The 23642-nt window shown below is 39.3% G+C and overlaps 1 protein-coding gene across 1 annotated transcript; it reads right to left on the bottom strand.

The window, feature by feature from the left end:
- Positions 1 to 1363: 1363 nt before the first annotated feature.
- On the bottom strand, positions 1364 to 21858 carry LOC311098095 (proteinase-activated receptor 1-like). Its single transcript, XM_084138176.1, has 6 exons — positions 21210 to 21858; positions 20547 to 20603; positions 20431 to 20469; positions 14368 to 14697; positions 4949 to 5041; positions 1364 to 3503 (listed from the first exon to the last, which is right to left on the bottom strand). The coding sequence occupies exons 1-6, from the start codon at positions 21271 to 21273 to the stop codon at positions 2401 to 2403; spliced, it is 1686 nt and encodes a 561-aa protein (XP_083994302.1). The 5' UTR covers positions 21274 to 21858; the 3' UTR covers positions 1364 to 2400.
- Between the last annotated feature and the right edge of the window lie 1784 nt (positions 21859 to 23642).

Below are 23642 nucleotides of genomic sequence, written 5' to 3'. Positions count from 1 at the left end.
TACAGATATTGCTGAATAATCCCTAATCTGTTTTGTCTCCTTCACAGGAATCCTTTCATCTCTCATACACACAAACTCTGTTTCTCATACACATACACAAGCTCTTTCAAATGTACACACACACACACACACACACACACACACACACACACACACACACACACACACACACACAAGCCATTTCCTCCTCTTCCTCATAAAACTCTGCTGACCTGCTCCCAGAAGATGCCCTGAGAACTGTGGACATCAAGTTTAATGTCACACGATAGCCTAATAGTATGCCATGAGGATTTGTGTTAATGCAAAATAGTTTCAATCTTGATTCAGGAGTTGCACAGCTGAGTGGTGCAGCCTACTCTGCTGAGTAGTGTATCTTACACTGCACCAAAATGATACTCCCTGACTAGCTGATATGCTGTCTTGATAGTTTTATATTAATAATGTTGTGTGTCTGTCTTAATGTTCTTCTGTTTGTTTCCATTTGTTTTACAAATATGACCTAATATATGTTGTTTTACTTAAAATAAATGTTTAATTAGCATTTATTATTGTATAGTGTTATTTATTCTGGACATTAATGAGCCAATGTGTTATGATGTGGGATGTGGTGGACTGCTGTGGGCCAGAAAGTCCAGGGCCACTTTTTGGTCCCAGTCCGCCACGGCTTGTAATTGTGCGAGTGTTTTTACAATATGCTCAGCCACCCATCCTCAAACCAAGCTCATCAAAGCATGGTGGGAACTAGCAATATCCTGCCCTGTTTCTGTTAATGGAACAGAAATGATTAATGTCCTCCCAACACAAGCAAACTTCTGTTTTACATTTGTCAGTGAATTGCATGCAATGAAATACATTTTTGCTGAAATGTTAAAGAATGGTTGTGCTTTGTGTTTAACAGCTTAGAAGACTGATCAAGTCTGAATTTATCTAATGTGAACAAAATACACCAACCGGATTAATTTATCACTGATTCAGTGCATTATTGCCCAGCAACTAACCCAGCCATGTCACCCTGTAGCCTAAGACTGGTTGCCCACTGAAGCTAAGCAGGGCTGAGCCTGGTTAGTACCTGGATGGGAGACCTCCTGAGAAAACCAGGTTGCTGCTGGAAGAGGTGTTAGTGATGTGGTTTCATCCCCATATACTGATTGGTTTCATCACTGTCTCCTCTTCACCAGTAAGCTGGTGGGCGTTCTGGCGCAATATGGCTGCCGTCGCATCATCCAAGTGGATGCTGCACATTGGTGGTGGTTGAGGAGATCCCCCTTCTATGTAAAGCGCTTTGAGTGCCGAGAAAAGCGCTATATAAATTAATTATTATTATTATGTTAAAACCTATAAAAAGACTTAAAGATATAGGATTCAGATAACAGTAGTACAATTTTAATGAATTAATTACAGCTTGACATTTGATATACCGTACATTTAAGCACAAAACATTTTTACTCTCTTGGCAAATACTATTTTCTCTTTTTTCCTCCAAAAAAAAAAAAACTTTACATGGACTACAACTTGCTACATTGCTATACACAGCAATGGATCACAAAATGAAGACTTTGTTTCTATGCAAATCACCTGGCCTTTCCTCATGTTATATACATGCTTTGTCAGAATTCAGCAACATAATATGAGTGTTATTGGTGAAAGAAACATTGACTAGATATTTGGCCTTTTTTATTATCAGGAAGTAAAACTTAGCAGTACATATGTGTCACAGTTGTGTTCTGTTTGTGTTAGTAACATGTCTTGTTCTGGGGTGCGTTTCCCGAAAGCATCGTTGGCCAACTATGGTCGCAAGTTCATCGCAATGTCCATTGAACTCTATTGGTAACGACGGAACTTGCGACCATAGTTGGCTAACGATGCTTTCGGGAAACGCACCCCTGTTTGTGTTAGTAACATGTCTTGTTCTGTTTTCCCACCACTCATCCGTTTCCATGTCAACCTTTATTTGTTCTTCTGTATCTCCTGTTCAGTTAATTGTCATCATCTGTGTCACCTGTTTTCAGTTAATCATGTTCATCAGTGTTTGTATTTAGTTCCTTCAGTTCAGTCAGTCCTTGTCCGCAGTTAGTCCTATTTTGGTGAGTAACCTTCTGCCTGTCTGTACCCGTTGTATATAAGTAAAAGTTTGCATTGGAACTTTTGTCTCCTCATCTTCTGCACCACACCGTGACAATATCGAAATGTCTATGAATAGACAACCTTCGCATTATCTTTCTTTACACTAGACTTTACAGTTATTTAAATTAATCAAAACTGAACTGGCTTAAGTTGGATAATGCTTTTAAAGCTGCTTTACAGCGGAATGAACCTTCCACCACAGATAAACAGCATATATAATGTAATATAATATATAGAAACTGGCAATTAGGAAAACCACATTCCTGATCTGTTTTTTTAAATGTTACACTTTACTGCAAGCCTGGTTTTGGTGAAAGCTGTGTATTTTGTCTGCGTGTTACTTGGTGTGATTGGCTTTTTTGCTTTTTCCCTCTTCAACACAGATCTGATCTTCTGTCTGCACTGAGACGAGCCGTAGTAGTACAGAAGAGGGTCCAGGAAAACACTTGCGCTCCCAAAACACACAGCCAACAGGTAAACAGCATATGATGAATCGCCCTCCCCACTGTTTCCTCCAGTAGCTAAACGAACACAGTGGTACAACAGGATGCCATTGGTTGGAGCGAAACACAACACAAACTCCATCAGCACAGTGATAACCATAATCACAGCTCTCCTTCGGTTGTCTGAAGATGATGGTGTTGCTAGAGATTCAGACTTTGCACTGAGCACATATATTATGGTAAAGTAGCTCACTAAGGTGACAACCAGTGGCAAGAAGAAGTAGAGGCAGGAGAGGATGGAGAACAGGTACACATACTTCTGTGTTTGAGACAGCGCATCATGACAAGTGACGCCCACACCCCTAATCTCTTCCGTTTGTGTCATTGAGAGAAGTGGCACCGTACCAGCGAGCGCCAGCAGCCAGACCAGCACACATACACACGTGGCTTTCCTTGCACTCCTCCAGGTTAGAGAGGCGATGGGAAGCGCCACAGCCAGAAGTCTGTCCACACTCATGCACATCATCAGCAGTATGGAGCAGTACATGTAGCAGTAGTAAGCAGCACTGAGCACACGACACGCAACCTCACCGAACACCCAATCTGAAGCGTTCAGCTGGTAGTGGATCTTCAGAGGCAGCAGCAGGGTGAAGAGCAGGTCCACACACGCCAGGTTAGACATGTAGATCACAGCTGGTTTCTTCACTCGAATCCTACAGGTGAATGTCACCAAGGCCAAAGCGTTCAGGGGCAAACTAATGAGGATGATGAAGATGTAGAACGAGGGCATGACGCGTGTGACCATCAAGCCTTTGAGAAAGACAGCAGCCTCTTCTGAGATGGACATTGAGGAACAGTTGAGCTCTGCTTGGTCTGGAGTAAAAATAGTGTCTTGGGGTTTGGAGTCTACTTGAATAAGAAAACTTTCAAGGCCATCTGTAGATGAACACACAAAAACACAAAACCATTAGTGAAAGTTCACACAACCTGGGTGTTTCTTTTCTTTCATGAGGCCCCTCATCAAAAAAGTGTCCTCATATTTTGATACCATTATGAATATATGGACATAAATTTGTCTTACCCTGCAGTAGAGTCATTCACAATCTGAATGGAATAAAGTGCCTTCATCACTAACAAACAATAATGACATGGCCGGGAAACATTGCTCTGCACCATTTCATTGTTTAGACAGAGAAATGTACAGCAGAGAGCGCTGAGGACATTCTCTCATTGCCTTATGTGGTTTGTCTAATTTTGTTATGTGGGTGCATGCAACATCTATTGAATTCTTGAATACCAGCTTTTTTGATTACAGGTTTTTTTTTTTTTTTACAATGCATCTGATACTATACCATGGTTCAGCTATAGGGGAGACCGGGGATGAAAGTAACACCTTTTGTTTGAGCATTGGTAACTCAGTGGTTGTTTGTGGTAGATCTCTCAAAAATGTATACATGTTAGCCACATTTGTTTACTACATACTTGGACATGTGCTATGCAATCACAGATTATGTTAGTTAATTTCAAACATAAATAGTTCCGTTGTTACAACCTACCCCACTACTTTTGTGAGTTGTAACACAGATTGGGGATAGAAGTAACAATTAGAGCTAATTTTCTGAAACAAGATCCACACAATTTAAATGTATGCAAGGACGTCATTAAAGAACAAAGAATAATCACTTATGACTAAATAAGTGAACAATTTAAAGTGACAAAAAACATTGTATTCTGTTACTTTTATTATTTAGCACAAAAACAACTACGTTCGAGTGTCTGTACGTATTCATGTCACAGTTCAGTCACTAGGCCTATATGTTGCCATCCACCTATTTTTATGTGAATTTTAAGATATTATAAAAAAATACTGGATGGAAATGCCAAGATGATTTTTTATGGTTAACGCATACATCCGGCACATAACATACAATAAAGACGGAAGTTCAAATGTGTGTTCGAAGCGCAATAGAAAAAAACTCATTGGTGCATCATGCATGCACATTTGTTTACCATATTAATGCACTTTATGTAAGTGTGTTGATCATTGTTTATATGTGAATAAAAGCTTAAATTAAATCTGTTCATCATAGAAAGTGATCGTGTATCAAACAAGATGGATTGTTTTTACAATGCCTTTCATGACCTTTCTGGATCGTCCATCTTTTTGGTTGCATGGACTTTCAAAGGAGGGACATAAACTTCTCAGGTTTCATTACAAATATATTATTTTTTGTTTTAAAGATGAATGAAAATCTTATGGTGTGCATGAGGGTGAGTAAAGGCTAAAAGAATGTTAATTTTCAGGTGAAAAGTCATAGATTTCAGTAGGGTACAGTACAGGTCTGGTTTGATGTCACCCAGATCGGTGCCGTTATACTCACTTTTTTTCGGACCTTCCAATTTATAAAGTCCATCAGAATGGTTGTTGTAGTCTATTGGATCATCAGCCTCTTCAAAGCTGCTTGCATGACTCTCTGTAACCAAACATGACAAAACACTATCAGTGATAGCGCGCAAGCTACTAAAAGCAAGAGGCCTAGATTAAGATGTCCAGCTAATTAATTTCCTGCGAGCACTATTAGCAGCCCATCTCTTAACAATCTGATCTCTGTCATTGCCATGAAGATTCAGGGATAAAACAGAAAAGAAAAACTCTCAGACATGCATGCACATAGAAAGCATTGCTAAGAGTCCAGTGCCCGCAGGAAACAGCCATATGATGCAGAGGGAACAGATGCAGTAATTGGCCCTAAATGCAATGAAGGCCCACTTATGGAAAACATAATGTCAGAAAGAACCTAATGACATAACAGAAACACATTACAACTTAACGTGCATAAAAAGGGCAACTAGCATGCGATATTACTGTATTTTGAAGAATGTTGGTAAACTAACAGTTTTTGTTACCATTGACTTTCATTGTATGGACCTTTCTCAAAATATCTTCTTTATGTGTTGCAAAGATGAAAAACAGGCATACAGGTTATCATTAACATGAAGGTGAGTAAATGATGACAGAATTTTCCTTTTTGGGTTCCCTTAAATGTGTCCTTTATCCTTGTTGATACAAGACATTGAATTTGAATTCAAATTTCACATTAAATTTGTTGTTTACACTTTTTGTAGAACCACACCTATGTTAACCTGTGAACATATAAATTGTTATGCCATGATTTTTTTTGTATCATGTTAATATTGTATGTAAAGTTAATATGGTAATTGGAGTAGCCTACCATGAAAATAGGGGGTGACTCAAGTAAGTATCCTCTTAAAGGATTAGGTCACTTAAAAAAATAAATAAATCCCTTTCCATGTCTTTCTTTCTTCAGTTGAAAAGAAATTAAGGTTGAGGAAAACATTCTGGGATTTTTCTCCATATAGGCTAGTGGACTTCAATGGCAACCAACTATTCAAATCTTCAAAGAAGGTTCAAATGTCAGTCTCAATGCAGCTTCAAAGGCTCGTCACGATCCCAGTCGGGAAATATAGGTCTTATCCAGCGAAACGATCGGTAATTTTCACACAAACCACATATGCCCGTCATGTACCATCTCTGAGATGCGCCACACATTGCGTCATCACGTTGGAAAGGTCTTAGTTTAAGGTCACCTAGCTTAAGGGATGGTTCGGAGTAAAATAAACCTAGGGTCCTTTGCACCATGACCTCGAGCCAAACACCCCCGAAGCCTTTTTTCCCTTGGTCGAACATTATTAAAGTTAGAGCTTATTTATATCAGCCGAATGGCTTAGTGCAGGCGCTAATGGATCCTAAGATGTATCTCGTAAATTATCCCACTAATAATGCCCAGAATGGTACCAAACTTCTACAGTAGTACAGATAGGTTCTGTACTCATAAAACGAGGCATTGGAAAGTTTGTAAGTACATCAGGAGTTTATTTATATAACACTTGTCTGATGGCTCATGCTACCGCTAACCCGGACGTCGACGTCACTTCGGTGATTTGGGAAAAGCATGTAAAAGTCCTGGCAGAAAGCAATGCATAAGGATGTAGTGTAACGACGCCCAGTTCCAGGAATGCACTAATATTTTGTTGGTAATACCAGTTTGCAACAATTATTAGTTAACACTAAGTTGTCAACACTTCAGAAAAGTCATACATTTGTGAGAAAACAAAACGGGGATTAACGTTAACTAGCATGAGCAGACATGAGAAAATTTAGCAAAGAAACAAATGAGATGACAAATGAAAGGAAAAAATAAACAGTTGTGCGAGCAGTTACAAACATTTTTTTTCTCTGTGCGTTTCCAAAAAAAAAAAAAGGAAAAATCATTAACGTGCAACAAGTAGGCTACGCGCTGAAATCAATTACTCATCATTAAAGTCATTTTGGCTACATACTTTTGGCATAAAGTTATTAAATATTTGTCATCCCTGACCAGAAGATGTTCAAATAAATGTCACATTAGACAAGGAAGTTGTAGGTTGTGTTTGAATAAGTACGTATCTTATTTAGCTGAGGTAAATTAAACGCAATTCTCACGTATGATCGGATTGCTCGATGAAGAATGAGACAACACAATGAGCCCATGGTCAGTTGAAATTTAAAAGGCTGATTTTCGCGCTTCAGGGCAGTGACGAGTACATGTTGTCCAGAGATTGTCCAGACACCCTACGCACAACCTTAAGCAATGGCCCTGAACGGTGGTTCAATGTCAACATTGTGACAACGCTGTAACAACCTTCACCACACAACGTAGTTATAGCAACCTTTTGGCCATGTTGTTAAAACGTTGTTAGAAGGTTGGGTACGTTGTGCCAGTTGTGCCAACGTTCTGTGTTTGCTGGGTTCTTCCTGCGACCCAATGTTCAGCAGGCAGCAGTCTCACTCACTCACACACACTACAACTCTGGCTGACGTGCCCCCTAACCTCACAACAGACGGGTTCCGGCAAGATGGCGGACTAGTACCCAGCAAACACAGAACGTTGGCGCAACATACCCAACCTTCTAACAACGTTTTAACAACATGGCCAAAAGGTTGCTATAACTACGTTGTGTGGTGAAGGTTGTTACAGCGTTGTCACATTAAACCATCGTTCAGGGCCATTGCTTAAGGTTGTGCCTAGGGTGTCTCGACAATCTCTGGACAACATATGTACTTGTCACTGCCCTGAAGCGCGAAAATCAGCCTTTTGAATTTCAACTGACCATTTGGGCTGTCTCTCATTCTTCATCAAGCAAGGATACGTGAGAATTGCGTTTAATTTACTTAAGCTAAATAAGATACGTAATTATTCAAGCACAACCTACAACTTCCTTATCTGATGTGATTTTTTTTTTTTTTTTTTTACATCATCTGGTCAGGTATGACAAATATTTAACTTTATGCCAAAAGTATGAAGCCAAAATGACTTTAATGATAAGTAATTGATTTCAGCGCGTAGCCTACTTGCACGTTAATGATTTTTCCTCTTTTTTTTTTTTTTTTTTTGAAAACGCACAGAGAAAAAAAATGTTTGTAACTGTTTGCACACCTGTTTATATTTTCCTTTGATTTGTCGTCTCATTCGTTTCTTTGCCAGATTTTCGCATGTTTGCTCATGCTAGTTAGTCCACTCTCTGTATAATAGGTTTTTTTCGGGGGGATTTGATTACCATATACAGTTTTAATAAAGTTGAATTAGGTAACATTCTATGTCATTTTTACTCTTCAAAGTGTACACTTGCAGATGGTGATTATAATGAATTTACTGTTAGGCCCATAAATAATAATAGGGATAAACAATATTTAAAAAGTAGGCTATATCATTTTTTTTTAACATATGACTAATTAAAAATTAACCACAAAACATAACATGCTAAATGGTGGATATCTATATCTAGCATTAAAAAAATGGCCAGAACGTCGTCTCTAAGTTGCTGAATGTCGCGCAACAACGTTGCTACAGCCCTGTCACGTCCAGGGGGGTAATTGAGCGCTCGATTTCCGTATCACCCCCGGGCGCCGCCATTGGCTAGCGGACCCCCACCTGCTGTTAGCATCCCATTGACTCCCATTCATTTTGGCGTCACTTTGACAGCGAATAACTTTACATCTGAGGCGTTTAAAGACTCCATTTGTCCATTATTTATTTCTAAAGAAACACGACGATGTATAAAAGTCTCCATTACCTTGTAGATTACGTTATGGCCCCGTAGAAGCAATTTTTGTAAAAATAGGCTAACGATTGCGTCATAACCACGCGACTCTCTGTCGCACAGTAGGAAATTACCGTATGGACAGGAGGAGAAGCTCGCGGGCAATCGGGGGGACATGGAGGCAAAATGACAAAGTAATTAATCAGAATACCTACTAAAAGTTTCTCCTGCTCCTAGCTCATGGACACCTCCTACTCACGCTCTCCGTGTCTGCAAGTTTCGGAAGGGAATGATTCAGATTTCTCTTGGCATCTACGTCGTCAAGCTCAGTTTGAGTCTGCGCAGTACGCTCGACCCCCAGGAAGTGAAAGCTTCTAAATGACTTCACTTGTCTCCGTTGAATCCAATGGGGTCGCTGTGTCCAGTTTATATACTGTCTATGGTCACGTCTTACAATTCTACGTCGTTACAATGTTGCGAGCACGTAGACAGCGACGTTTTTTTATAACAGTATTTTTACAAAGCATACCATCACAGTACCATGGTTAAGGTATGACATTCATGATAGGCTACAATAAAAAAAATTCCTGACACAATATGATAGATCAAGGTTTCAGTCACACCACTGGCTATTATAGGCTATACATTTCACTTTTACAAGCCACTTTTAAGCCACTTACCGTTAATGGTGGTAGTGCACGTGTGTACCATTAGAACTGAAAGCAAGATTATTTTAATCCCCATGACGACTAATTCTAACCTGATTCTAACTCCAAAACCTGGACACTATAGATTTGCGACGTCCGATTTGTGAGCCAGTCATTCATTTGAATCTTTCACTGACTGAACCGTTTGAGCAGAGTCGATGGGTTATCTCCGAACCAATTCAAGTTTTGCCAGATTGGGCGGTTTTGCGGGCAACAATGGGTTTGGGCGGGTCGATAAAAATTGAGCTGGTTTCGGATCAGTTCGGCGGGTTTTTGTTGCCGAAACACCGGCACTTCAGATCCTTCCCAGCAAACACATTTGCGTTGTGGCAACGTCTGTGGCACGTTGCATTTCTGCTATGGCAAGGTCGCTGTCTACGTGCTCGCAACATTGTAATAACGTAGAATTGTAAGACGCGCCAGGGCTGTCGCAACGTTGTTGCGCGACATTCGGCAAATGAGAGATGACGTTCTGGCCATTTTTTTAAATGCTAGATATAGATATAGATATCCCCCATTTAGCATGTTTTGTGGTTAATTTTTAATTAGTCATATGTTAAAAAATTATATACTTTTTAAATATTGTTTACTATTATTATGTATGGGCCTAACAGTAAAATATGTATAATCAACATCTGCAAGTTTACACTTTGAAGAGTAAAGGTTACCTAATTCAACTTTATTAAAACTGCATATGGTAATCAAATTGCACTTCCAAAAGTCATACATTTGTGAGAAAACAAAACAAGGATTAACGTTAACTAGCATGAGCAGACATGAGAAAATTTAGCAAAGAAACAAATGAAAGGAAAAAATAAACAGTTGTGCAAGCAGTTACAAACATTTTTTTTCTCTGTGCGTTTCTCTGAGAAAAAAAAAAAAAGTTTGTAACTGTTTGCACACCTGTTTATAATTTCCTTTGATTTGTCGTCTCATTCGTTTCTTTGCCAGATTTTCGCATGTTTGCTCATGCTAGTTAGTCAACTCCCTGTATAATATGTTTTTTTTTGTTGTTGTTTTTTTCCCCCTCTCTATTAGTGTTACTGGATCTTAGTGCAGTATTTGACACTGTAGAGCACAACATTCTTTTGAACAGACTCGAAAATTATGTTGGCATTAGTGGAATTGCATTGGCATGGTTTAAATCATACTTTTCTGACCGTTATCAGTTTTAGCAGCTAAACGAAAAGGTGTCATATCGATCACAAGTTCAGTATGGAGTACCTCAAGGCTCAGTATTAGCACCTTACTACAGGGCTGCCAACTTTTGAGTTTAGCTTGGAGTGAGATTTTTTTTTTTTTTTTTTTTCGGGGTTATGTAAAAACAAATATTGCATCACAATAAGTGTAATTGTGATTGTCAAAACATTTGGTAACTAAAAAGAATTTTATGAAGTTTAGTGACAACATGTTACAATGTTTACATTGTACAATGACTGGTAGGATACAGTTTTTATTATTGCTTGACAAAAATTTCAAGATTTCAATTCCATTCTTGTGATTTGATTCCGATTTTGATTCAATATTGACTAATTTGGATACATGATTATTTTAAATTTATGACCTCACCTAATGCTGTAAACATAGAGGTCCCAATCTGCTGGTATTATTAAAGGTTAAAAATAACAAATTAAATTAAATATAATGCAGTTTTTGTTATAATAACAATTATTTAATGACATAAGTAAAAATATAATAAATATGTAATATAGTGCTCAGCAAAATCTCCTCTCTTGCTATTTTTCTATTCAATTAACATGGTCATTAAATGGCTTTCCTGAGGTAAATGTAACGTTATGTGACATAATTGTTCTCCTGCTGTTATATTGACCTCTTTCCGTGGTTGAAAAACACTAATTGGTCGATATTATGTATACTTTCGGTAAGTTGTACTGCATCTTTAAATAAAAAAAGTAACAAATGATCGGTTCACGTGGACTTGAACTGAGGCGCTCAGCGATCTGTCACGTCACATTTACAAGCGCCAAACGTTTTTTTGTCTGAATTTCGTAATAAAATTGACGGAATCTAAGAGCTGAGAATTAGTTTAATATTAAAAGTACCTCTTTGCTCCGTAATTTTTCTGTGCGTGAGAAAATGGATGTGTGGCGTGAGAGCGTGTGAAAAGTGTCAATTGCGTGAGTCTCACGCTCAATGCGTGAGAGTTGGCAGCCCTGGTACTAGAGTACATGTTACCCTTGGGAGATATCATTAGGAAGCATGGCATTAGCTTTCACTGTTACGCTGATGATACTCAGCTCTATATTTTTTCTATAAGGCTAATGTTAGTCTCTCTGTTCATCCCAAGATTTACCGTACTCAGTTGGATCTGAGCCATATCCAAATCAGATGAAGGACCTGCGCCTAGACACGACCACAATGCAGCCCTGATATGTCAACAGAGACCGTGTGAACTAGACTATCCCGTTAAGGCCTCATCAACACGACAAACTTTTTTCCTCTGTACAGATGAAAACGTTATTATAATGATTCTCATTCACACGCATCTGTGGAAACGACTAAAAACACTGTATTATGCATGCCAGACAAGTATTTGGCAATGTCACTTTGTAAAGAAAGACTATATGCCTATATAGACTAAACACGTAATATGCATGTGCATGCCATCACCGTTTTCACAAATTCACGTTTTTGAAGTTTACACAGAGATGACAATTGGATCGTTATCAAAACCTGTTTCCAAAAACTTTGAAACCTACTTTGTGTAAATGAACAGCCAGAACTAGGACTGCACGATATACCATTTTAGCATTGATATCGCGATGTGCGCATCCACAATAGTCACATCGCAGGATGTGCGATGTCAAGTATAGGGATCGTAGTTAATTCGTGATCCGTACGGGCCAGCTGCACCCCGGTTCAGAACGAGTGTGATTCTCAGATTATTTGCAAAATTTAACCATCATAGAGTAAAAGTTTATCATTTGCATGTGTCAAGTCAGGCATCAAGCGCAAGAGGACTCGTGCACTGTTTTCTGTGCGCACACACAGAGCTGCGCAGACAGCATGTGAGCGGTGAAGGATTACAAATTTAAGAAGTCAGATATGCTTTAAGAATCTTGTATTTAGCTTTTAAGGTTAAGATGATGATATCACATGAATGATTCTGCTAAGCAAAGTTGCAATTCCTGTTTCTCACCTTTTGTCTTTAAAGCCCCAGCTCCAGACGTTGAATAGTTAAGCTGATTGGATTAGCATATATGCATTTGAATAGTTATGCTGATTGGGTCTGTTTCTCTTGAGCAAGCCAGATAACCTGCCTAACCAGTTTTCACTTGATAGAATCAAATCATGCCTACATTTGCATGCTTTGTTTGGATTTGTCTTCAGCTTTTTCAGTCCCTCCTCCTTGTAAATGTATAAAAAACTATACTGTATAGAACTAAGTTAGATTGTTGGATGACTGCAGCAATGCTCAGTGAAGTCCTCAATAAAGAATAACTTCCGCTTGAACGATATCCCAACGTCTCCTGCTTCGATGAAGGAATAAAGTTTCCAACAAGGCAAATTCAGTACTCTTTCTTTTAAGCTTAAACGGACACGTGCACGCAAAATGAGGTCAAAACGCCTGTCTCGGCGAGTATCCTCGTAAACACAGTCGGTTTTGTGTTGTAAACAATTGAGAAAGAAAACGGATGAGTCATTTGTATTAGGTTAGTGCATTTGTCTTAAAGGGACAGCAGCCTAATGTACCCTCAGTTGTTCGTGTCACCAATGGTGATCAAACAACAAAAAAGAAAGAAAATTAGAAAAAATATGGAAAAAATTAATTTTCTTTGCAAATTATCTGGCCTTTCCTCATGTTACATATCAATGCTTTGTCAGAATTCAGCTAAATTTATCGCAGAATAATGACAGTGTGAACTACAGTCACAGATTCCAGCCATTTACATATAGAAGCCTTAATAATAACCATCGCAAAAACATCCTGCTAGACTCTATAAATCAGAGTAAAAATATTACAAAAACTAAAATATTAGTGTTTTTGGCATTTCTATTGAATATGGAGGTAAACCTAGCAGTACATATCTAAATATGGACAACATTTCCATGACCTTTCTTTACACAATTATTGGAATGAATCAAAACTGAACTGACTTAAGCTGAATAATGCTTTTAAAGCTGCTTGTGTGTTTCTTAGAACCTCCACAGATAAACAGAATACATATACTGTATAATATAATATACTGAATCTGGCAATTAGGAAAACCACATACCTGATCAGTTTTTTTTTTTTTTTTTTTTACTTGACACTTTTCTGCAAGTCTGGTTTTAGTGACAGCTGTGGATTTTGTCTGCGTGTTACTTTTCCCTCTTCAACACAGATCTGATCTGCTGTCTGCACTGAGACGAGCCGTAGTAGTACAGAAGAGGGTCCAGGAAAACACTTGCGCTCCCAAAACACACAGCCAACCGGTAAGCAGCATATGATAAATCTCCCTCCCCTCCAGTAGCTAAACGAACACAGTGGTACAACAGGATGCCATTGGTTGGAGCGAAACACACAATATACTCCATCAGCACGGTGATAACCATAATCACAGCTCTCCTTCGGTTGCCTGATGTTGCTAAGTGTTCAGACTTTACACTGAGCACATATATTATGGTAAAGTAGCTCACTAAGGTGACAACCAGTGGCAAGAAGAAGTAGAGACAGGAGAGGATGGAGAACAGGTACACATAATACAGCACTGTAGGGTCTTTGTGGTGCAGTGCATCATGACAAGTGACGCCCACATCCCTAATCTCTACCGTTTGTCTCATTGAGAGAAGTGGCACTGTACCAGCGAGCGCCAGCAGCCAGACCAGCACACATACACACTTGGCTTTCCTTGCACTCTCCCAGGTTCGATAGGCAACAGGAAGCACCACAGCCAGAAGTCTCTCCACACTCATGCACATAATCAGCAGTATGGAGCAGTACATGTAGCAGTAGTAAGCAGCACTGAGCACACGACACGCAACCTCACCGAACACCCAATCTGAAGCGTTCAGCTGGTAGTGGATCTTCAGAGGCAGCAGCAGGGTGAAGAGCAGGTCCACACATGCCAGGTTAGACATGTAGATCACAGCTGGTGTCTTCACTCGAATCCTACAGGTGAACGTCACCAAGGCCAAAGCGTTCAGGGGCAAACTAATGAGGATGATGAAGATGTAGAACGAGGGCATGACGCGTGTGACCATCAAGCCTTTGAGAAAGAGAACAGCCTCTTCTGAGATTGACATTGAGGAACAGTTGAGCTCTGCTTGGTCCAAAGTACAATTCTCATCTTCTTTAGCAGCAAAAATTGAAATGAAGCCTGTATGAACATACAAAAGCACAACAACATTAGTGAAAGGTTACATAACCAGGGTGTTTCTCACCTTTTCTTAAAGTCAAGTGAACAATAAACACTTGATTTGGCCTTGTCCCACTCAAATGAGCAAAGATCCAGGGGATCTTGGATCTTACATTCTATGACATCCTCAGATCAAGTGTGCTCCTAATAGTTCATATTAATGTCAGACTGAGCTATTTTAGGTCTATCTTACTTGTCGCATTAGAAACCTCTCTTTTACTAGAGTAATTTTTTATTAGTGTTTCTCTGCATTAACTTAAGTACAGCGTTTGTGTACACCATCCACCACAAATAAACATTTCATAATTAATTTCTCTTGCCATTGCAGGATGTAGGCTAATGTTGTAGTGTCTATGCATTATAGTGAAGACAACTCTGAACATGTTTCCTATCATATGAAAGACCACTGAGCCAATCAGAATAAATATGGGGCAGAGCAACACATGTAGCCCCTCCCCAGGTGCAGCCTGTAGTGAAGTATAGGGAAGTATAGTGTTATTTGGGAGTGTGACCATTAGAGGGTGTGCCCTACCCTTGTTGTTGATACCCAGGCTTGGTTGCGGATCCCACTTGTATGTTTCTCTGTAGACATCTGTAAATTATGTCTATGTCTAAATTACTCGCTATGGAGCTGACAGTGCATTGAAGAGCTATGGGCACTGGACAGGACGCTTTAGAGCGTGTCAGTGACCACTATGGGACGCAGAGGGGTGTAGCTGCGCCAGAACAAAACAACTGTCACGAAAAGATGCGTTTGATTATGCACACAGTTTAAGTCAATGCGGACCCGGAGGAAGATTTGAGTTCAGGCAGATAAGCCTACAGAGCATCGATTAAATGTAGTTCAGTTAATTTTTTTATGTTATGTTCTTATTGTAGTCGGAATTATATTTTGTAATTTGCTTTTTTTTATAAAACGGTTGTGTTTTAATTGCCTCCGCTGTCGGTGCGGAAAAAAAAACATTCATCTGCTTTTTCACGAGTTCACACTTACATACAATTTGAGGGGGTAAAGTTTAATGCGTATTTGGCATGCTGTCCGGGGGGAGGGCTCCGAGCCCGAACCCAGAGTACTCCCCACGTATGTAAGTGTTTAGGACTAGAAGCGTGGAGAAGGGGAGGTGGGGGGATGCTGCAAAACTGTCAATGGATTGAGGTGAGACTGCTGAATGTATATATAGCCTACCTCTTACCATTTATTGCTGAGTGCTCTCCTTGTGTTATCTGAACGTGCTCCTCCCGAACTTTGTTAATAAAACATCATGTGTTGAAAATTAAATTTCAATTTCAAAGTTTTTTCATAAAGAAATAAATAATCTAGCTGTAATCAACATCCACTGGAGGCAAGCTTGGAGAATCCAAGTGCAGCTTTATTTTCAAAACATGATCAAACATAAAACAAAGAACCTGAGGGTTTGTCCCTCCTAAAAATATCATTAAAATATGTGTATTGTAAATAATATAATGATATATACTTAAAATAATTGTGTAAGTAGTAAACCAATACAAATGCAAACGTGGCAACAACAAAAAAACGTTTTAAACATTTTGAGTCCCCCCTCCCTTACCTCACAGTGCTCAGGAGTGCAGTGTTTCTCCAGATATTAGCATGATAACAAATGTGAAGTTTAATAAACAAGAAGTTAATATTAATGACTTACAACCATATTGCCTGTTTTAGCTCTATTTCACCAACAAAATAATTAAATAAATTTAACTTAAATGCATGCATCATCTTTTGCATGCATCATCTTTATAAATTTATAAAGGTAAAAATGCCAATAAAAGGTAAAAAAAATGATTTCCGTCACTGCTGTGAACTGACTGCCACTCAGCTGACAGAGTCAGCTGTCCACGGTAATCCTAAACGTGCTAAGGTACCAGCACAATAACACACTCAGCAAAATGTTGGCTAATTATCGTTATCGATAAAATCCCCAAAAATATAGAGATAATTTTTTTGTCAATATCGTACACCAATGAAGAATATTTTGGTCACTTTAGTCAGCTTTTTCATTGAACCAGAGAGAAACTTTGAGAAGAAGGATAATGGTACAGCCTCCATGCTACGCTAATAGTAAGGCTTCCCTCTGTGTACACATATCCTTTACAATTTTGCCTGTATTATTGGTGTCCCCTTCAAAAATTGCTCTTGAGAAATGTTGTTTATTGCCCCAAGAGGTTTCTCAAGTCCCAAGTCCAACTATCAAACAGAAAGTGAATGTAAATGGCATGGAAGTGGAGTTTGAATTCAACAACGGTTGTGGAGTTTCGTTCATCAGCAAAGAGCAATATTCGAAGTTGTGGAAAAAACAGGCATGTCAGAATGGAAACCCTGCAGTTTGAACCAGAAGACGTATACTGGTGAAAAGATGGAGATGCTGGGCCAGACTGCAGGAACAGTGGAAATCAAAAATGAAAATAAAAAAAACTAACAATGGTCATGGTAGAAGGAGAGGGGCCTAACATGTTGGGGAGAAGCTGGCTAAAAGACTTAGGGTTGTTGCCAGAGGTGGTGAATCAAGTAACGCCAGTGCCAGCACTGAAGTTTGCAGACGTGCTAGACAGACACGCAGAGGTGTTTTAAGAGCTGGGGCAGATTAGAGGCACCACGTCTGAGATTCATGCCAACCCGAGGCCCAACAACAATTTTATAAGCCCAGACGTATTCCAATTGCTGTTCAGCCCTTGGCAGATGTCGAGCTCCAGGGACTCCAGATTTGTGGAGGTTACAAACTCATGGTAAACAGAGCATCCAGTGTAAAACAATATCGTATTCCAAAAGTAGCAGATTTGTTCGCTCAGCTACCTGGAGGCTAACAATTCTCCAAACTTGAGTCATGCATATCAGCAAATCATGCGGGATGAGAGTGTGCATATCAGCAAATCATGCGGGATGAGAGTGTGCATATCAGCAAATCATGCGGGATGAGAGTACCAAGACTATTAACACACGCAAGGGACTGTACAATTACTGTAGGCTGCCTTTTGGAGTGGTGTTGAGTCCAGCCATTTTTTCAATCCACCATGGAGGGAATCCTGCAAAACATGAAACATGTCACGGTTTACCTGGATTACATATTAGTCACAGGGGCCAGTGAAGAGGAACATCAAAGAAATGTGGAGGAGGTTTTGAGTAGACTAAAGAAAAGTAGATTGAGGCTAAAGAGGAGCAAGTGTGAGTTCCTGGGAAAGGAAGTGGTTTTCTTGAGCCACAGAATCAGAAAACGTGCAGGCAATTCAAGAAGCGCCCGCTCCTCAGACAGTGAGTGAACTGAAGGCTGATGAATTATTATCACAACTTCCTGTCTAGCCTGTCCACAGTGTTGGTGCCATTGCACACGCCGTTGAGAAAGGAGACAAAATGGATGTGGGGCTGTGAGTAGGAAGAAGCCTTTGTCCTCTGTTATATTAGTGCACTACAATCCTACCAAACTGCTCATCTTGGCTTGAGACGTGTTGGGTGCTGTCGCACAAGATGGAAGATGGAACAGACTGGCTGATAGAGTTTGTGTCACGTACATTAAATGCAGTCTCAATTGGATAAGATTACATTTTTGGGGTAAAGAAATTCCACACATATGTATGTGGCAGACTGTTTGCATCATAACAGATCGCAAGCCTCTGATTTCGCTGTTTAATGAACTGAGAGAATTTCCACAGATGGCCTCACCACGTATCCAGGGATGGGCAGTATTGTGTGGGTACAACTACATCATTGTGTATCAAGCAGCCCGGGAGCATTAAAATGTTTATCGATTGAGCCAGTTGCCGTTGTCTGAAAAAGGAGTGGAGACTCCAGCTGAGGAAGAGAGAGAACAGCTGCTGGATGAAAATGATGTGTCACTGTAAAGCAGACCAGGTGAGGACATGGACTGATAAAGATCCTGTTTTAGCATGGATGAGAGAATATGTTCTTAGAGGATGACCCAAGAGACTAGATGATCCATTTTTCAGAAGGTTCACACATGAATGTTTATTTTAGCACACTTCAACAAAAGCACACCTCAAAATAATTGTGTAAAACAGTAAACCTTGAGATTATTACTTGTGAAATTAGAACAAAATAAATGGATATGATAACGTAGCCTATAGGCTACAACTAAATTAACAATATATTACATAATTTCACTAAACACTTTCATTTATTTGTTAACATTTTTATAAAACATGGACCTTTATTTTTATTAAAATGGGTTATGTCTGCTATTGTAGGCTAATTAACTAATTTAGACTCACAAACTGGGTGCCGGTGCGGTGAGACGTAGTGGTGTGCTCTGTCAGATTCAGCTCGAAGTCGTGTATCTTCGGATGTGGAAAGTTAAAAAAAATGGTGTGCACACCGCCAATGGCGCCACGCGAAATGGTGTCTTGCACACTCAATGCACATAACCGCACACACCGCGATGGCCCCATTTTTGCCACGCGCACATTCGCACTCGTGCAGACGCAGTGAGTATAAACCAAGCTTTATAAAGCCACTTTTGGGAATGGTACTGCACTGGCACATTGATCAGGAGAGGAACAGACATGTGGTACCTCCAGTTGAAACATCTGTGTTGTTGCAAGATGTTGATGTGTTTCCATCACCTGAACCAGCTAATTCTGTACCTTCAAATGACTGTGTTGTACAGCAGACAAGTGGAATTACACCAGAGGTTACAGTGTCTGAGACTTCATGTGTGGAGGAGCAGCCTGAGCTCAGAAGGTCCAAAAGGACAAGGAAGCTGCCCAGTTATTTGAAAGATTGCGCCCTAGAACTCATGGAGATGGATGCAGTCGAGGTCCCTACTGTGTCCTCTTCTATAATACTACGTTACCTTTGACAAGAAATACCACAAGCAAACATCAGAGTGAGAGTTATCACCAAACCTAAACAAAAAGTAATAAAATGCAAATCAACATTACAAAGAATTGCATCACACGATCAGTGTGTCATTTCAGCGGAATATATGGTGACAATTAGCCACAAAACCAACAAAATTTAATGTAAGCTGACACATCATGACAGCAATCAGACCAAAGCATATTTGCCACATGCAGTTCCGCATGTTGATAATAAATCCTAGACTGTCATAGCAGCCGATTAAATGCATGTAACGGACAGTATATTCAAATTGTGATTTGGGAAAATGTAACTATTATGCAGAATTACAGCAAATGTACATGGTGGCTAAGTTAGAAAATTTACAAATTGACCAATAATTCTGCAAAATAACTGTTTTCTCAACTAAAGCTTAACATGTAAAACAGTGGCAGCCGCGGCCAGAATAAAATCAATGTTAGATTTTAAAAGATTTACCCAAATAGCACACAATTCCAGCAGTAAAGCATTAGCTTCTTTATTGATGCTGTTATTCAGGGGTATCGCTTAATTTCTGTGTTTGAAATCTTCTAAAAAGCTTTGGCTTTCTGCAAAAAATGTGTGTAGCCTATAGGTCTTCTTTCGCCAATTAACTGCTTTTCTTTAAAAGTGAATCTTGAAAACGGCGTGGATGATACATTTGCAACGATGTCCTCCTCATTAATGCTGCTTGAGGTTTCCATGATAGCGAACAGCTAGCTATTTTATCTGCGAAGTGTTTTTTTTATTTTTTTTTATTTTTAAAGCCGACAAAATGTGAAGGTGATGTAGTGAATAATGTTATTTGGGAGTGTGAACATTAGAGGGCGTGCTTGTACAACAATCCTTACCTGTGAAGTTGTAATCCGACCTGTTGTATGATGGGCCATCTGTAAATACAGACATGTCAAATATACATAATCTCTCCTTCTCCATATTCTGCTGCACAAAAGCATCCAGTGCTTACCTCTCAGATTTGTCACAGTGTCGTTGTAATCTGACTCGTCGTAGTATTCTGTATCATCTGTAAATAAAAACATGTCAAATATACAGAATCTTTCCTTCTCCATATTCTGCTGCACAAAATAATATCACACAGTCCCGCCCCGTTCTGCAGGCTGCAGCCATTTCCATCTCCTGTATAGTTTTTGTAAATTATTAGAGTCGGTGTAGCCTAGCGGAAGTTGCGATAAAAAAATCAAGACTTGATTTTGTCCAACGAGAATAGATTGGATCGTTGCAATTTTCTATTGTTGCTTATTTGCTTGTGTTTTTTTTATAGAAAAAGCAGTTTTTCAGGAAAAGCAAAGATGTTTTCTTTTTGACAAAGATTTTGTTTGGTAAACCTATAGAAGAAAAAAAAACTAATTATGATTAAACTGATCAAAATAATCTAAGCAAGGCCGCTTTATAAAGTTGTATGAAAACCAACTGTGCAATAAATAAGTTCGAAATAAATAAGATATATACAATGGTACAAAAACATTATTAATTGTGAAAGCAAATAAAAATTCCTTACACTCATAATATAGATCAAGGTTTCAGTAACACTGTAGGCTATTAAGTTTCGCATCAGCAAAATTTCAAGTCACTTTTTATGCATATTGAATTGATGATCTAGCCTACTTACCGTCAATGGTGGCAGTGTACATTTGTGCAATTACAACTGAAAGCAAGATCATTTTAATCCCCATGACGATCAACTGTCTATATCTAACGTCAGACTTTTTACTCCAAATTATATAGCCTAGGCTCTGGTGGATTCGCAACGTCCGATTTGTGCGTCACTGAATCAGATTAACCGGATGATCCGAGCCGACGGGTTTATAGCTGCTGGAAACTACCCTGGTCGTTCACACCTTAAAGTTAAAAAAGTCAGAACAAGTCAAAAAAGAAAAGAAAAGAAAAGAAAAAAAGGTTGGGCGTGTAAAGCTGTGGAAAAGTGGGAGAGTAGAAGGTAGGAAAAGGGGAGACAGCAATCAATAAAACACCTGATAGCAACACACTCATATACAGACACATGAATATTAGTATATGAACATGAAGATAAAAAAAAAAAAATGTGTTTGGGGTTCATGACCCTTTAAAGTGGCTAGCCAGTAAGGATGAGCCTGCATCATTCCTCAACTCTGACACTCAGCACAGGAGTCCCACAAGGCTGTGTGCTGAGCCCATTTCTCTATTCTCGGTATACTCATGCTGTATACCATATTATAACACACCATTATCCAATTCACGGATGACAAGACTGTGGTGGGGTTGATCACCAGAGGCGTCTGTTCTTCTTATGAACGCTCAGGAATGTAAACCTGTCACAACGGCTCTTCTCTTGGTGTCATTCTACCGCTGCTCCATTGAGAGAGTCCTCCTCACACATGGCATGCTGGTGTGGTACAGTAAGGAGGCAGCTCTGCAGCTGATAAAAAGGCCTTGCAGAGAGTCATAAAGTCTGCAAAGAAAATCATCACAAACCAACAGTTACTTGCCCTGGGGCCCGTTCTTCGTACGTCGCTAACTCAGTTAGCTGGATTTGATTGTTGACGATTTGGCATGATCTTGGATTGTTTGGTTCTTCGAAGCTCATCCTGGACTTGCTGTCATAGCAACAGGTGCGCAAGCTTAAACCTGCTCGGGAGCAGGCTTATTTCATGTAAACAGGATTAGATCCCGGCTTCATAAGCGGAGCTGATACGGGAAGCGCGGTAGTGCACTTTCTGAGAGATATATTTTTTTCTCGTGACTCGTGAGATTGTCGTTATTAAATTGTTGGAAACGCACATTTATTTTCGACTTGTCGGAGTCGGGCTTTAACTACAGCACAAACTGTACCCTAAGATTATTTGCGAGTGGCTCTTTCCTTTACACTATTGGAGATGTGGAGAACTTTATGGAAAGTGCTGTCTATCGTGTCATTCGGAGTTTACCTGGCGATTTAGGTTTAAAAAACAGTTTTAGTTTTTTTTTTTTTTTGTGGCATTTCCAAGCCACTTAAGACCCAATGCTGTAAAGCAGTATTTTTAAGCAGTTTTATTTTTTTATATTTTTTTTAGACTATCATAATTTTTTATGAAGATCATGCAATCATGACCATGCTGATTACAGTATATATGTCACTCAGGCTTATAGGCTAGACCAGACTGCCATCAAGGCCTCAGTGAAGGGGATTATGTGAACAGAAAGGGGGTTCACAATGTAAATGTGCAGCCCAGTTACTATTGTGATTCTTAATATTCCAGATGAATAATATATCAAATAAAAAAAAGGCAGTTGACAAATCTTCCGTATCACAAATGTGAAAGCAAAATGGCCAGGATCTGTGCATGACTTAAGAATTTTCAGAGATTCACATTTATGCACATTATTTGAAAGTGGTAAGAAAAGTTCCACAATTAAATATCAAGCTCACTGTATTACACACACTTATGCTGATCCTAACAGAACTGCATTTTTTCATAGGTGATTATGACATGTTCCTGCTTGCAGACAGGTGTTTTATGACCACATTCCCTGACCCAAACCAGTTACAATGCAGCTCTAGCTCATTGAACAAGGGCACACAATGAAATGAACTTTGGCTTACTAAAGGGAAGATTTCAGTGTCTGAAAAGTCTGAGGGTTGCACACCTGACAGGGCCTGTGACATTGTTGCATGTGCCATATTACACAACACTGCCCAAAAAAAAAAAAAAAACACTTTTCATTAATGTTTAATAAAAGACAAATATGCTTAGTTCCTTGAGTTTTATTTCAATTGTTCTTTGTAAAGAAAAGCCAGTGGTCAAGTGCCTGCAACAAGAGATATTAGAAACAGGATTCGAAATGACTTAGGACTCTTGGGGGGTCCCCTAAAATGTAATTATTAAATTATTAAAAATTTTGAAGACTACCTTGCTACACTATATACTGTAGGCAAAATTATATGGACCAATGTTGAAGGTGGGATAATGGTCTTGGGATGTTTTTCATGGTTTGGGCTAGGCCCAGTATTGTAGTGGTGTCTGGAGAAGTGGCTATAATCTAACAGGTAAACCTCTAACTCTGGAGCAACAAAGTTACAAGTTAT

This window comes from Abramis brama (assembly GCF_963993115.1).
Source record: "Abramis brama genome assembly, chromosome: 15".
Taxonomy (NCBI): Eukaryota; Metazoa; Chordata; class Actinopteri; order Cypriniformes; family Leuciscidae; genus Abramis; species Abramis brama.
This window is presented reverse-complemented; position numbering and strand designations above follow the sequence as displayed.

What these genes read in the sequence shown, in the direction of transcription:
- LOC311098095 (XM_084138176.1), bottom strand. Translation starts at nt 21,273, where the DNA reads ATGGGGATTAAAATGATCTTGCTTTCAGTTGTAATTGCACAAATGTAC. An exon ending in CACTGTGACAAATCTGAGAG is followed by an intron (nt 20,470 to 20,546) that starts GTAAGCACTGGA and finishes CTGTATTTACAG; the next exon opens with ATGGCCCATCATACAACAGG. An exon ending in CGCTTCAGATTGGGTGTTCG is followed by an intron (nt 5,042 to 14,367) that starts GTGAGGTTGCGT and finishes GTTTGGTTACAG; the next exon opens with AGAGTCATGCAAGCAGCTTT.